Genomic DNA, 15,210 nt, shown 5'->3' on the forward strand with positions numbered 1-15,210 from the left:
GTGATGGTAGGTAACAGAACTGGGGACCCTGAGAAAAATCTCCAAAATAAGATTATTTTGCCCTTAACTAAATCTTAGAATCTTTTGAGCTACATTTAAATCATGGAATTGCCCACTATACTTTCACATTGGTAAGAATGATTATGCTTATAAACTCTCCTTATGTTCTGTAAAGAAAATTAATGATTTTATCCTAAGATGCCTTTAAAAAAATTAAAAAAAAAAAAAAAAAACCGAACTAAGCACGGCCTTCACGAGTTCAGATACTTAATTATAACTTTCATCATAGTGAAGGTACTTATTATACTGAGATTAATGAATTAACAAGAGTCTTAAGCCACAGTTTTGACACTTATGTATTAGAATTTTATTTCAAGCACTTATGCTCATCCTTGAGTTTAAAAAGTCTAACAAAATCTAAGAACCCAGGTTCCTTTAAAACCTACTTGTGATGGAGACACCAACAGGAACTAGCAAACCATTGTTTATTTACTTACATATTGTATCTCCCATGGAGACCTATTTGGCTTACCACTCTTCACAGGCCTAGTACAATCTCATAGAGCACCCTAGGATTTCACTGATCAATACCTAATGGCACCTAAAAGCACCTATGCTTCTTTTCTTGTCCTATGAATCTGTGAAAGTCTGCAGATCCTCCCAGCTCTAGAAGCAATGATGTTTTTCACCAAAATCAGCATATTGCTTTATGGAAACACAGGCGACATCTGATAGTGAAGAGGGCAATAAGATTTAACTTAACCAAAATTGCTTGACAACGAAAAAGTGATTTCATCATTCTGCTTCGCAATGTAGTCTTCAGAAATCAACTGTGATAAAAAGCAGGAAGTAACTGTTAAAATTTTAGCAACTCCTAAAAGGCTGGAAGGTGGGTTTAACAGTTTATTAGGATTTATAAGTGTCATTTTAAAAACAGTCGATTTAAACCATGTAGAAATAAGTATGCAAAAAGTCTGCAAAACAAAACATACTTTAAACATGTTTAAGTAGATAGATTATCTGAAATTCTGGATTTTTCAGTCACTTCACTGTTATGCTATGGCAGCCAAGTAATCCTTAACTTCAGTTGGAGTAAGTCTTCTAAATCCAGCTTCATTGCAGATTCCAACTTCTATGTTATCCTCTGTCATTTGCCCTTCAAAGCTTTCCTATTGAGGACGGAGGAAAAAAGGTCAATTTTCTAAGCAGTTAATCATGAAATCATTGTAAATCCAGTTGTTGAATATTGAGCTAACCTTTAGGGTTAAGATGGCTGTATGAATGGCATCTTCAAGTTCCAGATCTTCATTATACCTGAAGAATTAAAAAAAAAATTACTTATATCATTGTTTATATTCTTTATTTAAATACAATGACAGCAACAACCTAAGTTTTTAAAACTCTAAACATCTTAAAAATACTAAATTACACATTCTTTTAATCACCTCCTTGTAGCTGTCCCCAGATAAAAAAACTGACAATATCTGGTGCTCAATTCCCAACATCATGAAGGGTATGACCCTAAAATGAGTTTAGTTTAGGAAACTTTTTTCTTTTTTGAGACAGAGTTATCTTGGCTCACTGCAAGCTCCACCTCCTGGGCTCATGCCATTCTCCTGCCTCAGCCTCCCAAGTAGCTTGGACTACAGGCACCTGCCACCACGCCCAGCTAATTTCTTTGTATTTTTAGTAGAGACAGGTTTCACTGTGTTAGCCAGGATGGTCTCGATCTCCTGACCTCGTGATCCACCTGCCTCGACCTCCCAAAGTGCTGGGATTACAGGCGTGAGCCACTGCACCCAGCCGGGAAACTTCTTAAGTATAAATATTTTAACAATCAGGATGTGGTGGCATTATAATTTTTAAAACACAGAAAAATCAGAACTTTGCTAAAATCTCATCTTTTTCTCATAAGCTAAAACGTAACATGTCACTTCCTGCCAATACCAGTGTGGACAGCGTGAATAGTGGCTGGGTCGTTTCTTTGGTTCTCCCCATCCCCTACTTTCCTCCCTCCATTGTCAACTGTTGCTCACCCTTCCCCGACTCCCCAGCCCCTCCCTAGCTCCTTCCTAATCTCGTTGCCACCTTTTCCTGTTTCCCTGCCCAGCCCCAGTGTTAGGGTGAGGCCTGGAGGAACCCCGGGCGCTGTAGCAGAGAAGAGAAGACAAGGATGACCCTCAGTCCACCAGCCCAATCACTGGGTTCACCACCTCCATAGCAATGAGACTGATGCTGCTCACCTGTTCTGGCCACACACGGCCCGTGGCTGACTTGGCCTTCAGTGGCATCATGCCTTAGGGGCTTTTTTTCCCCTCGAGACACAGTCTTGCTCTGTCACCCAGGCTGAAATGCAGTGGCGCAATCTTGGCTTACTGCAAACTCCACCTCCCAGGCAGGTTCAAGCAATTCTCCTGCCTCAGCCTCCTGAGTAGCTGGGGTTACAGGTGCATGCTATCACTCCCCACTAATTTTTGTATTTTTAGTAGAGACGGGAAGTGGGGGGGGTTCACCATGTTGGCCAGGCTGGTCTCGAACTGCTGACCTCAGGTGATCCACCTGCCTCAGCATCCCAAAGTGCTGGGATTACAGGTGCAAGCCACTGCGCCCGGCCAGCCTTACAAGTATTTCTAAATCAGTGCTTGCAAAGACAGCAAACCTATGCTATGCCAGGGAGATATAGGAGACTGATTTGGAATCCTTTTGGGTCATAAAGATGCTGTTTGGGGTATAACACTGAATAAGGATGCCATCAAAGCTGCCACAGCAGCTGCAGATCTCACAAAGTGTGGGATGCTATCCCAGGAGATGAACTGATGACCCTGGCTCATAAAAACATTGTCAAGACTATGGATTTCATGCAGGATAGTAATTATTTGTTAACCAGGGAACAGGATAAACTGTTACGCATATATGACTTGAACAAACCCGAAGCAGAACCTGAGTAAGTTAGTGATCACAGCTCTGATATAAAAAAGGCCCTATGGTGCAGTGTGGATAAACAGATTCTTTCTTCTGATGACAAAACTGTTAGACTCTGGGATCATGCTACTATGACAGAAATGAAATCTCTAAATTTTAATATGTCAGCTAGTAGTATGGAATATATTCCTGAGGGAGATATTTTGGTAATAACTTATGGCTGATCCAGTGCTTTTGATAGTACAGTAAGTTTGGAACCAATTAAATCCTTTCAAGCTCCTGTAACCATTAACTCTGAATCTCTTCACCTTAAGAATTTCTTTTTGCAGGTGGTGAAGATGTTAAACTTGTAAGTATGATGACAATAGTGGAGAAGAAATTAGAATCCTACAAAGGACACTCCAGTCCTATTCACTGTGTGAGATTTGGTCCTGATGGAGAACTGTATGCCAGTGGTTCTGAAGATGGAACACTGAGACTGGCAAACCATGGTAGGAAAAACATACAGCCTTTAGAAATGTGTGCTTCCTGAAGAAGATAGCAGTGAGCTGGAGAAGCCAAAGATTGGTTTTGCAGAGACAAGAGAAGAGGAGCTAGAAGAAACTGCTTCAGAGAATTCAGATTCCATCTATTCTTCAACTCCTCAAGTTAAGGCCTGAGCATCAAGCATGTGCCACAGATAATATACAACTGGACTAGAACGAGCAAGCAGAGAAAAACATCAGCCTTTCAGAGTTACTCTCTGCTTAAGGCAAAAGCAGTAATAAATAATGAGGAATATGAATTAGCTCCATTGCTGGAACAACTAACTTGGTGTTACCTGTAAGTGAAATCTCAAGAGGATCAGATGAAGGGAGGCTGAGTTATCCTCTTGTAGTACAATGGCCTGTCATCTTTTTAATGAGTATGTACAAGACAACATCCGACTTCTCTTATTACAATTAAAAGTTCTTGCAGCTGTTTATATCATTATGGAGAAGAAAAATATATTGGCTTATTTGTCTGACTTTCCCTTAAAGCAGAATGTCTTTGTTGTTGTTTTTTGCTTTGGTTGTAAAGAGGGAATACATGATAAAGTAACTGGTTTAATTTCTCTTTCATTGTACACTGGTTCTGAACATCTAATTATTTTTAGTTGTCTAAATAAAATGCCTCTGAAACAAAAATAAAACAAAACATATCATGTAATAACAATGTGAAATATTTGGAAGACTCATTAATATAAAAAAGAAAAATGAAAAAGTACCTTAAGAGCCTAAGATTAAATTTACCATTTAAACCCAGGCCTAAGATTTTTAATAACCTTAACATTACATGAAAAATGTACTGTGAAGGCTCATCTGTTAAACGGAGTTACAAAATTTTTTATTATTATTCAGCCATGAAAAAATGAAATCCTGTCATTTGCAGCAACATGGATGGAAATGGAGGTCATTATGTTAAGTAAAACAAGCCAGGCATAGAAAGATGAATATTGCATGTTCTCACTCATATGTGGGAGCTAAAAAAAGTGGATCTCATGGAGGGAGAGAGTAGCACAGTGGTTACCAGAGGCTGGAAAGGGAGACGGGAAGAAGAAATGAAGGAAGTTGGTGAAGGGGTATAAAAATGCAGTCAGATAGGAGGAATAAGTTCTGGTGTCCAATAGTACACTCAGGAAATTATTTTTCTTCTCCCTATTTCAGAACAGCTAGAAGATCTGCAATGCTCCCAACACAAAGAAAAGATAGATGTTTGAGGTAACGGATATCCAATTACCCTGATTTGACACACTGTATACAGGTATTAAAATATCACATATACTGCAAAAATATGCGCAACTATTACATATCAAGAAATAAAACATTTTCCTCTTCAAAAGCTTGGAGAGTTTTGAAGGACTACAGTAACACTGAGACTAGAATACAGCTGGAAATAAGTGAGGGCAGCTTGTACTTGGGCACCGACAGATTTTTACATAGTGCTCCACTTTTTATCAAGCACACATACCAAATATTTAATATACCTTCAACTCCAGGCATTTGGTTTCACAATTTTTTTTACTGTCATAATGTAAACTATTATCATTAAATCATTTAAAAATCTGTCTCCCCAAATTTTTTATTCCAGATTCAATGTTCTTTTTCTCCCTCCTAAAATGGCAGAAAAAGTGAAGTAAAAAGTAAAACAAAACAAAACAAAAAAGCATTTAGGAAACCATAGAATGTAAAAAGACAACTCCTTAGAAAATGAATATTAATTACCACTCGATATACTGAAGACTAGGAAACTAGGAGGGAGATAAGTTTTTGATTTATCTGTAACTAGATTAATATACAGAGTAATACAGCAATTTTCTTTAGTCCCATGATATTAATTACTTAAAGAGCACCAAAAACCATAAAGTGAGTTTGCTAATGAATGTAGTTACAGTGAGTGAGCCTACCTTTTCTCAAGGAAAGTTTTCCCATTCACATAGTTCTTTCCCATTGCTGTAGCTTTCCAGGCAAAGTAAGCTCCCTAATCAGGATAGAAAGAGTAAAGAACCATATTTTAAAACACAAATACAATTATATTGCCCTGCCATTTAATTTTTAGCTTTATTAATTGTTCTCTAACTTTGAAGGTCACAGAATATTATTAGAATGGAAAACATCACAGAATAGGTTATTTTTTTTAAGAAGGCTAGAAGGATGGAAACCAAAGAGGCATGGAGAAACTTTTGGAGGTTCTGGAAATTTTTGATATCCTCATTGTAGTAATGGTTTCTTCAGACATTTACATATATCAGAACTCATCAAACTGATGAAGTTGGTGATGATGCAATTAAGTGTACATAAATTATGTAACAAAGCCAGTTAAAAGAAATTGAGGTTAACTTAAACAAATAATCAAGAGTAGTATTTTAGCTTCACAGACTGAAGCGATTTAAGTCTCTCATATAAATCTGAAAAATGGTGACCAACTCTTGATCATTAGTGAATAAATTAAAAAGAGAGCATCTCATCAGAAAAAATACCAAAAGAAACATAATCCATTATGTTTTAAATGAAAACAATTGTTTTTTAGATACAACAGAGGAAAATAGGACAAAAGAAGAAATCTGGATTCCAGAAATGGTGGCTTCCGCTACCTTCTGAAAAGGAAGATAAGAGGGCTTGTCACTTAGCTTTGGAAACTCAGAGATGGAGTAACAGCACTATCAAAGTTCCCCAAATACTTATTTTTTCTGATTTAAGTAACAACCAAAATATTTTTCTTTTGCCATCTCAGGTTTTAAGAGTAGATCATAAGGTCTGCATTGAGTAAACTTCTAATTATCTAATAATCCATAAAACATGAAAGGTAATTTCCTAATCTTGAATTTTGTCTTAAGGTTCTCATAGCAAATGGGACAGATGTGGAGTAGTATTATCCTTTACAAATCCCTTCTATTCAGATACCATTCTTCTGCATTACAGCAGACAACTCACCCAAGGTACCAATTTCACAATCATTCTTGCAAAACACTGAATTCAAGTCAGATTAATGTTTTTGCTGGAAAAGTCACTCAAGTCAACCCCAAGATTCAACTGATGGCAAACACCACAACACCGTCCTCCAGATCCACATCTTCAATTGCAATATTTCCCAAAGTTACAGGTTTAAATACATTTGATAACAACTATTTCAACAAATCACCCAAGTGTATGAAGTAAACATGGCAGAAGAAAAGAGGGTAGAACTAATACAGCTTCCTTATCAGAAGACCAAATTACCAAAATTTTAAATATACACACAAAAATGCACGACCTCATACCTTCTAAAGCCCAGGTGAAAAAGAAGAAAATACTGCTAAATTGTAAAGTTTTTATGGCTTCTATTTCTGTTAGATATTCAAAGAGCACTTTTAAAGACAAATCCCTCAAATACATCTACTGATACTTACAGATGGATCTGACTGAAATAAATATGGTCGTCCCTCATTCCAACCACAAATAAGTAAAGAAACTCCAAATGGACGAACACCACTGCAGACAGGAAAATGAAAATTACTTGGCATTTTCATGAAAGTCATCCTCAAGAATTTATCAGTATTCTCAAATAAAGCAAATTATCAGGCAAACTGAATTAGACTTGTAAGTTCCTTAAAAAGTATTTAACACCTTTCTGAATGAATCAATTCAAAACTAATTCTCTTTACAGTAGTGAGGAATAGTAGCCAAAAAAAAAAAATTTGGATTGAATAGAGTGTCACCTAAGACACTGGGGTTAATAAGTGTGGAGTAACATTTAGTGTCCTAACAAAATAACAACTTTTAATTAATGCAGCTTTTTCACTAGGTTTACTTGTCACAAAATGACAACTTTCAATTGATGCAGCTTTTCCACTAGGTTTACCTATTACAAAATGACAATTTTCAGTTAATGCAGCTCTTCCACTAGGTTTACATATCAACAACTACCTATATGCTATCTCATCCACACCCAAAGAAGCTGGGGAATGAAAAGAAATATGAATGTGTCAAAGAGCTGCTTTCATCATGTGCTTACAATCATTTCTGGTTAGAAACATAAATTTGAAAGTAGAGGCCAGGTGCAGTACCAACACTTTGGGAGGCCAAGACAGGCAGATCACTTGAGGTCAGGAGTTTGAAACCAGTCTGGCCAACATAGTAAAACCACATCCCTACCAAAAAAATACAAAAAAAAAAAAAATTCGCTGGGCATGGTGATGCATGCCTGTGGTGCCAGCTACTCGGGAGGCTAAGGCATGAGCATCACTTGATCCCAGGAGGCAGAGGTTGCAGTGAGCCAGGATCATGCCATTGCACTCCAGCCTGGGTAACAGAGTGAGACTCTGACTCAAAAAGAAAAAAATAAAAATAAATAAAAGTAGCAATGAATTTCTGCCCAAAAAGTGTTTTAATCACTGGCAAAAGAACTTTTTGTATCTAGAAGCTGCTTTCTGCTGTTATATGAGCAACAAGAAAACACATTTTTTTCCTTAAGTAAATATTCTAGATCTAGATAAGATCAGAAATATTCATCATAGTGATTTTGTTCACTTGTTAGGCAAATATAGGAATGGTAAGTCCCATTCTATGTATACATCTACTCTTTAAAATGACTTCCCCCTACAATTCATGGCACATTTCAAGTAAAAAAAGCAACTTACCCTGACTGAGTATATTCTTGCATCACAGAAGCTACTCTCTGTACTAGCTGAGCTGTAGGAATGGGTTCTTGGTACACAAGATAGTACTGTTGAGCTAGCTTTCGAGCTCTGTGCACAAGCACTCTAACAAGGAAAAAATAAGATTTAATTACAAGGAAGATGCTCTACTACCCAAAGACTCATTCTTCTTTTACAGGCACGTACCTGCAGCACCAGTTTAACATGTATTGCTTTAATGGTGGCTACTGGATCAAAGCTAGTCTTACTCTAACATTGGATTCCAGTTGATATAGAAGAAAATATCGAAGCATCATAGAGTACCAGTTAGCTTAAAAGTAACAGATTTAATGTACAAAAATGAGAATTTTATCTCACTCCATGGCTTCTTCAAGATTGTCCCCCTTATCCAAGGGCAGCCACTTGTCTTTTTATAGCTCACCCCAGTCCACACGTGCATACAAGCACACATAAACACACAGGCACACAATTCTGGGCATATTTTTCTCACTTCAGGTCACTACTTCAGAGTACCCTTCAGAGATTAAGAAACAGTAAGAAACTACTTGTAACTAAAAATGTAAAATTCAGCTGGGTGCAGTGTTTCACACCTGTAATACCAACACTTTAAAAGGCTGAGGCAGGAAGATCACTTGAGGCCAGGACTTTGAGACCTGCCTGGGGAAGACCCTGGGTTACTTTAAAGAGAACAACTCAGATGTGAAATAGGAGTGAAATTGAAGTGAAACTTTGCGTCTACCTATCTTGCTCCACAAAATCATGAGCAATAAAGTAATATTCCTTTTACTTGTTTAAATGACAGACACAGAAAGCTGTCAATCTCTTTCAACTTGGCTGGTACCCTGAGTATCAAGATTATTCTCTCTTCCTGTGAAATATAAAGGGGGTGATTATATGAGCACTGGGATCCTGGTTGGCTGCCACACTCAGTAACTTGCAGTGGTGTTTGAGAATTTTGTTCCTTTGTGAAGAACAGGAAAAGAGGTAAGGTTAACTCTGGATGGCGATGCTTTCTTTTGTTGCCTCATACTTTTTAGAATATAGTTTATTAGAACATAAATTGCTCTTATCATTTTTAAACTGCACTGGCGAAAACTAAAGCCCTTATGCCCAGTTCCTGGGTAGTAGAAGAGGAATATGTCAGAAGGGAAAGTCCACTAAACAGAGAAGAGGAGTTATGTAATCTATCTACCTCCTCTTTCACATCTGAGTTATTCTCTTTAAAGTAACCTACACAGGCAAACTAAATTCAGCTCTCAATGAGGCTGCTATTGCTAAACAAAGCACACAAAAAAAGAGGAATCGGAAGATAAAAGGAAAACAACATTGGTTTTTCTCCTGAAAATACAGATTACAATCAATTCATGAGATGGTGAGAAACACTATAAAAAGTATAAAGTACCTGTAATCGGGGCCCATGCCACTGTACACCAAACCTATATGCTTGGTAATTGGTTCCACTTTGTGTACACTTCGCTCATCATACAGAATGGATTTCTGTTTTTTCTCAGTTGCTAATACCACACCATTTGCAGCTTAAAAAAAAGAGAGAGACCTAAATGTTTAATCATTTATAAGACTGTTTTAACAGCTTTCTATTATGGATGCACTAAACTCAAAAGTCCTTTATTTCCTTTAATTTATAAAACCTTTTCTTCCGGAGTCCTATTACCAAAATTACCTAAGAAATGGTAAGTCCATTTTTCCCTCACTGGTCATTAGTACTACACAAAAAAATCGTCCCTACAGCTATAGGTATTACATAACCTTTTGTAAGCACTCTAAAGATACCTGAGAGTTCACGTTTTAAAATAATGGATTTCTGCCTACTTGTCGCAACAGTCTCATAACAGGAAATTTACAATAAATGATACAGCCTTTTAAAGTGAAACACAACATATTTAGCTTATGTTTTATAATTAAACTTTCCTAAATTATAAGGATAAAAACTGCCAGCAAGTAGTGATATAATCAGTGGGAAAAAAAAAAAAAAAAAGAGTTTTCTGAATGAGAAAGACTACTGTGAATATTACAGCTAACAGATAAAGGTGTTATTATTTACTTTGAAAAGAAATTTGAATGACCTTAGACTTATTACTATTTAAACTCCAAAAACACTGTAAATTAACAAAAAATTATTAAAAATTATACTACTGCAGCTCTGTATAAATTAACTACTAATTAATTCCAAAATAATCAAGATAACTACTAACAGGCATCTGAAATGAATGAAGCATTTAATTACCTTTAATTCCCACTGACGGGGCTCCTCCAGCTACAGCAGCCAAAGCATATTCAATCTGGACAAGTTTACCAGACGGGCTTAAAAGAAACACAGGTATTTGTTAAGTTCACATATCATCCAATATTTATTGTAAGAACATCTCTGAGATAGTACAGACATTCAGGTCAAATCCAATTTATCCAACCCCAGGGAGTAGCTGGCCTTTGACCTCTATCATGAAGTGGCACAGAAACCAAGTTTACAGCTGGGCACAATGACTCAAGCCTGTAATCCCAGCACTTGGGAAGGCTGAGGTGGGTGGATTACCTGAGGTCAGGAGTTCAAGACCAGCCTGACTAACATGGTGAAACCCTGTCTCTACTAAATATACAAAAATTAGCTGGGTATAGTGGTGCACGCCTGTAATCCCAGCTACTTGGGAGGCTGAGGCAGGAGAATCGCTTGAATCCAGGAGGTGGAGGTAGCAGTGAGCCGAGATCACACCATTGCACTCCAGCCTGGGCAACAAGACCGAAACCTCATCTCAAAAAAAAAAAAAAAAAAAAAAGAGAAAAGAAAAGAAAAAACGAACGAAACCAAGTTTACAAGGCAATTAGAACATACTCCTACTGAAGCACTACTTTCTCTTTGGTTTTTGTCTGCCACACGGAGCAGTGGTATTACTGTTGCTTCTTTTCACCCTAAGTTTTCTGTGCTTGTTTTCTCACCTGTAAAATGAGCACACAGTAACCACAACTGGTTTTCCATATCAGTGGATTCCACAGGGCTGACTATAGAACTTGAGTACACCTTGACTTGGTATTTGTGGGAGTCCTGAAATCACCATCCCCTACAGGGGTCCTGTACCTATTTCAAAGCATTGTTGTGATTAAGTGAAGTAATTCCTATAAAACTGTCTGGCACAAAATCTGTAACAAGCACATACTGAATGGTAATGTTATTAAGAACATGTATGTGTTTGTTAAAAACCAAACAGCAGCATATATTTCAAGTGGGGGGGGGGGTGGTTTTAGAACACAGACATGGCCTAAGACAGTAACACCTAGATATCACTCACAGTTAAGTATTCTCTACATAATACACAACTATTTCTAGAAGCCACGAGATGGTCACACTTAACAGATCTGGTTCCATGGATTTGGTAGCTAAACACAAGTCTTAAACTGGCCTTTTAGAGTTATACTTTATTTCAACCTAGTTGTTTAATTAGAATCATCACAAACCAACCTAATTTCATATATAAAGTCTGAGTGAAAGTAATTTGTCCAAAGTGACACAGCTAGATCCTTATCTCCCAACTACTATTGCAAATTTCAGAAGTCTGTATTTTCTCTTCATATAATTACAAATATTCCCTTGGTCACCCAAATCTCAACTCCATCCCTCCTTGCTCCAAACACATAGACTACTTTCAAACTTCAAAAACCTCACTCACAAGCTAATCCCTCCATCTGAAATGCATTTCTCTATTGCCCTGTGAACTCTTTTCCTTCAATCATGTCCTAACGGAAGTTGCCCTGACCCCTCAGATTAAGTTGAATACCTAGATGCCTGTGATGTCCTGTACTTCCTCTTTGCCTAAGATTCATCATATCTGAATTATTATTATTTTTTTTTTTGTAGAAACAGGGTCTCGCTATGTTGCCCAGGCTGGTCTCAAACACCTGGTCTCAAGCAATCCTCCTGCCTTGGCCTCTTTATTATTTTTACAATATTTGTCTTCCTCAATAAAGTCAGCTATGTTCAGTCAGGATTGCAGCACATAACCTAGTACCAGGAATCTACAATCATTTGGCTGATAGAGACACATCTAGACCAATTAAAGAAACAGACCTAAGGGTGACAGCTCTAAGGCTCTTGATATAATTAGTTAATTTGAGCAGAACAACATCAACTGACATTTAAATTAAAAAATTAAGCTGAACTTTTTTTCCTTTAATAGTCACTATTTCAATAATCATGTCATAACTTTCTGGGTCCATCCAGCTTTCAATTATTGTTCAATACCTAATTCATATACCCCTGGGTAACATTTAAAGGTTCATATAAACTTAATAGTTACCTTTTCTCTGTTCCTATTAACTGTACTTACCTATCTTTACCACTGCGTGAAAGCTCATTGACCTGTGAGCTGGCTGAGCAATCAACCATCTTTATATTCCATAATGCCACTGGCCCATTCCATAGCATCAGTATCCCTACATGGAATAACTGAAATAGCCTTCTATCTGGTTTTCCTTTCTCAACCTTACTTCCACCCCCAGTCAAAGTTGCCTTTGTACCATGTCACCTCCACTTAGATTTTGTAAGAACTTCTTTGTTCACTTAAAATAAAATTTCCTTCTCTGGCCTACAAAGCCCTACACGATTAGCCCTCTCCCACATCACCTCCTTGCTCACAATAGCACATTTGCCTCATTTTCATTCCTTTAAGAGCTCAAGCTCCTTCCCAGTTTCAGGGCTTTCAAACATGCTGTTCCCTCTGTCTACAAGTCTCCTTATTTCTGTATCTTCAAATAGCTGCCTACTTTTAATCTTCCAGTCTCAAAAATCACCCCGAAGCACAAGCCTTTCCTGATTACTCAATCTAAAGTCATATTCCTTTCTTCACCCTTTTTAAAATAAAATTCCTTAGTAAGAGAATTTATTAGTAGGCACCAATTTGTTTACTCATTTATTGTCAATTCCCCAACCAAATGTACTCCACAAGAACTGTTTCATCCTGTATGGTCTCTAGTCCCTTCCACCATTAGTTTAATTCTGATTACGAGAGGCTAGAAAAAAATATTTTATTTTTATTTAAAACAGCTGAATCCACCATGTTTAAAACAAACAAAACATAAGTTTGGTTTTTCTTAAAAAAAATTTTAGACATGGGATATCGCTTTGTGACCCAGGCTGGAGTGCAGTGGCAGAATCACAGCTCACTGCATCCTAAACTCTTGGGCTCAAGTGCTCCTCTCGCTCTCAGGCACCCAAAAGCTTGGATTACAGGCACATGCCTGGCTAATTTTTTAATTTTTTCAGAGATAGGGTCTTGCTGTGTTGCCCAAGCTAGTCTTGAACTCCTGGGCTAAAGTGATCCTCCTGCCTCAGTCTCCCAAGTAGCTGGGATTACAGTTGTGAGTCACCCTGCCTGGCCAAAAGTTTATTTTAATAAAGAAATTTGTTACAAAAAGATTGAGTCCTGAAGGTATATGGTTGTTTTATGTTTTCAGCTCCACTAGGATTACACTTTCTTTGAGATAAAAGACCACATTTGCAGCCCGGGCAACATCACAAGACCCCAAGCCTTAAAAAAAAAAAAAAAAAAAAAAAATAGCAGGCAGGGTGGTGCACACCTCTAGTGCCAGCTACTCCAAAGACTGAGGCAGGAGGATCCCTTGAGCCCAAGAGCTGGAGGCTGCCAAGTCCCTGTCTCTAAAAAGAGGACCACATTTGTTTTCTTCACAAATACGAACAGTGAATACATCCTGCACACACTCTTCTGTCATATGTAATATGACACTTTTTATTGCATAATTAAATTAATCTTGTTCAAAGGTTACAAAAAAAAACTATTACGTACACTCACTGCTTACTGAAAACTGCCAAGAGAAAGGTACTTTTGGAATTTAAGACATTATGTAATAGAAAGTGTATTAATTTTTGTTATCAGAAAAAAATCCAGTTTGAATGTCAACTCAGCTACTAACCGATGACCTCAGACAAGTTATTTAATTTGTACAAGCTGTGGTTAGTTCATCTGTAAGAAGCTGAGATAACATTCATCATAGCAGTGGAAAGAGATGGAGCAGGTTACGGTTAAGTTGCACCTACACAGAAAGTACTCAACAAGTTAAATCCCGCCTGCCTTCAGTTGTCAGGACTACATTTGAAGTAAACTGGGCATTACTGATCCTTAAGAAAATGGGTAAGTCAGAAAACTTCCCCAGTCAATTTTTAAAAGTCTTCGTTGATGACTTCCTCACATTGGGAGCCACGGTTCGCCTCAACTATTTTGGAAAGTAAACTTACTATTCTAATCCCCTGTTCTACAATAGAAAAGCCTACAAACTTGTTTAAAGTAAACATCCCCCTCTGCGTTCCCCCTCCACACACCAAAAAAAAAGGCCAAAACTCAAACTGTTGCCTCGTTGTTAAGGGTTCACAAAAAAAGTGATAGGCGCTTTCGGTTTTTACTCCTTATGTTTCTAATTCATGCATCGAAGAAATCGAAAGCGGGAGGTTTTGAAAGACACTAGTGCCAAACGGAGACCAAGACTTCGACTTAACTGTAAAGCTGAGAGTTTTCCAAGAAAAGGGGATCCCACATATTTGACCATGATTCCGAGTTTCAGAAACCACCGCATCAGGTCCACTTGAGCCAGGAAAAAAAATCCTGGGTTCGGAACGGGCCACCCAAAGATGGTTGAGCTAAAACTGCCTTCTTTTCTAGTCTCCAAAGTGAAAGCGAATCCTTGGCTATGTGCCTCACCGTCCCGCAGCCCCCCGATCCTCCAGCAGCCTCCGACCAAGGAAGCTCCAGGAATCCCGAGCCGGCCTGGCAAATGACTTTGCAAAGCCGCATTTCCACCTCCATTCTCTACTGGACCCTCCAGAAGCACCAATCCCGACGTCAGGATGGGAAAAACTAAGTCGACAGAGCTCCTGCAACCTCGACTACGCTGAGGACCTCGAGGGCCCCTTCCATACCTGAATGTAGTCAGCGAAAAGCTGTACCCGCGCTCCGCCATCTTTACCCGAAGAGCCAAAGCACATCCGCATGCATGCGCACTGTGGCCGATTTTCTTTCATTTCCCCGCCCCTCGCCCTTCCTTTTCTCTCTATGATTGGAGGAGAGTCAGAGCTGCTCCAAGAGCATGCGGGGTGTTGTAGTTCTAGAAAG

At 38.2% G+C, this 15,210-nt stretch overlaps 1 protein-coding gene and 1 pseudogene across 1 annotated transcript; one reads left to right on the plus strand and one right to left on the minus strand.

The window, feature by feature from the left end:
* Nucleotides 1-890: 890 nt before the first annotated feature.
* LOC105494191 (proteasome 20S subunit alpha 2) lies at nucleotides 891-15,175 on the minus strand. The gene is made up of 8 exons (XM_011762390.3): nucleotides 15,018-15,175; nucleotides 10,323-10,399; nucleotides 9,480-9,612; nucleotides 8,060-8,182; nucleotides 6,830-6,911; nucleotides 5,348-5,421; nucleotides 1,257-1,314; nucleotides 891-1,169 (listed from the first exon to the last, which is right to left on the minus strand). Exons 1-8 carry the CDS (start codon nucleotides 15,056-15,058, stop codon nucleotides 1,053-1,055), a joined length of 705 nt encoding a protein of 234 aa, XP_011760692.1. The 5' UTR covers nucleotides 15,059-15,175; the 3' UTR covers nucleotides 891-1,052.
* LOC112428944 (serine-threonine kinase receptor-associated protein pseudogene) lies at nucleotides 2,798-3,581 on the plus strand (annotated as a pseudogene).
* Nucleotides 15,176-15,210: the final 35 nt, after the last annotated feature.

This window comes from Macaca nemestrina, chromosome 4 (assembly GCF_043159975.1).
Source record: "Macaca nemestrina isolate mMacNem1 chromosome 4, mMacNem.hap1, whole genome shotgun sequence".
In the NCBI taxonomy this organism is placed as follows: domain Eukaryota; kingdom Metazoa; phylum Chordata; class Mammalia; order Primates; family Cercopithecidae; genus Macaca; species Macaca nemestrina.